The sequence below is a fragment of the Malurus melanocephalus genome, unplaced genomic scaffold (genome assembly GCF_030028575.1).
Source record: "Malurus melanocephalus ecotype Western Australia unplaced genomic scaffold, MMel_1.1 scaffold_385, whole genome shotgun sequence".
NCBI classification, from domain to species: domain Eukaryota; kingdom Metazoa; phylum Chordata; class Aves; order Passeriformes; family Maluridae; genus Malurus; species Malurus melanocephalus.
The window spans coordinates 701,009-702,657 of NW_026623617.1; the positions used below are offsets into that span (position 1 = coordinate 701,009).

A 1,649-nucleotide genomic window follows, 5' to 3' on the forward strand; every position below is an offset into this window, starting at 1 on the left:
TCCTTTCCTTTCCTTTCCTTTCCTTTCCTTTCCTTTCCTTTCCTTTCCTTTCCTTTCCTTTCCTTTCCTTTCCTTTCCTTTCCTTTCCTTTCTCCATTCAGAGCCTGAGGATGATGGCATTTTCAGGGGTATCCTTATTTTTTGGAGTAGGAAAGACATTTGGAGCTCATAGACCAGACAAGGTATAGTAAGAGATTTAGTGGGACAAGTCAGAAATGTGTTTTTTCCCCAGGGTGCCCACAAGCAATGTTCAGAGACCCCCGTGTGACCTCTCCTCCTGTCACTCTCATGGTGCAGAAGATCAGTCCCTGTGTGATGGAGCTCTGTMGGTTCTTTCAGCTGTGCCTCTGTGTCGGTCAGAGAAGATATTCCAGAAAGGAAGCCATGAGGTAAAACCGGGCACTARCTTTTCTTTCTCTGTCTGCTTGAACTACTCTTTCAGACTTTTTCCCCAGCTGACAATTTTCAATCACCAGTGATTATTTTTGAGGGTTCCTGGCCACCAGTTGAGACCCAAATGTGTCCCAGTGCTCTCCTCAGTACCTGATCTGCCCTCAATATTGTAGCTAAGTGAAAAAAGCCCGGATGCATTTTCTCAAATATCTAATGACACCATTGAGGTGGGAATCGAGCTTTTTATTTCCATATTCAGTAACAGGAGCAGGATAAGCTGTGCTTATCACCGAATCAGAGACTGAATAGAGTTGGAAGGGATCTAAAGACCATTTAGACCCAACTCTGCTGCCATGGGCAGGGACTCCTTCCCCTACAACAGGTTGTTCAAAACTCCATCCCAGATGACCTTGGACACTGCCAGGGTTGGGGCATCCACTCTGTGCAGCCTGTGCCAGGGCCTCACCACCCTCACAGGGAAGAATTTCTTCCTAATATTCAATTTAAACCTGCCTTCATTCACTCTGAAGCCTTTCCTCCTTGTCCTGTCACTACATGGCCTTGTCCAAAGTCCCTCTCCTCATGAAAGACAAGACTCTTATCTCTAACTACATCTCCTATCTAACTGCATCTTCAGGTACTGTGTTGAGTACTATTCCTGGTTTGTGAAAAATGCAAGTTATGTCTGTGAAAGAGTCAAAAGAGTGGCTTATTCCCACAGTAAGTACACTTTAAATTTGTATCTCTATATCTCTACATACCTTATTATGAAGATATAACAGATTTTTATATATCCATAGAATATTTGCTGTCTTTCATCAGATAGCTATTTTATCCAGCAAATTAAGGATTTTTTTTTAAGAAAGTGTTATTTGATCTTCATATATGTTTTAGTATTTTCTCATGAAGCCTCTTCTAACTAAAATTTTCTTGTGTTCTTCCAGCATTAAAGCAAAAATGCCTTAAAAACATCTGTACATCAGTTTAGAGCACTGAGAAATTTTACTGCGAGTTGGAAGACTGGTGGCAGTTTTAGTTGTCTTTTTGATTTCTCAATGTAAAAATCAGAAAGCAACATGTAATTTGCAAATATTTGAAATAAGACAAGCTATTAACCACATGTTAACTTAGAAATATCTCTTCCTCCAAGGCATTGTAAAAATAATGTGTAAAAACAGAAATATTTTATACAGGTGATGTAACTGCAATAAAAGCATTGAAAGGCTTTTAAAAAATCTTATTTTATAAAGGATGTC

At 39.6% G+C, this 1,649-nt stretch overlaps 1 protein-coding gene across 1 annotated transcript in view; it reads left to right on the forward strand.

Moving 5' to 3' along the window:
* HHLA1 (HHLA1 neighbor of OC90) overlaps positions 1-1,172 on the forward strand; it is an 11,154-nt gene extending 9,982 nt beyond the window's left edge. The window contains 2 exon segments of the mRNA XM_057379063.1: positions 233-389; positions 1,031-1,172. Of these exon segments, the coding sequence (XP_057235046.1) occupies positions 233-389; positions 1,031-1,172 (299 nt within the window).
* The last annotated feature ends 477 nt before the right edge of the window (positions 1,173-1,649 follow it).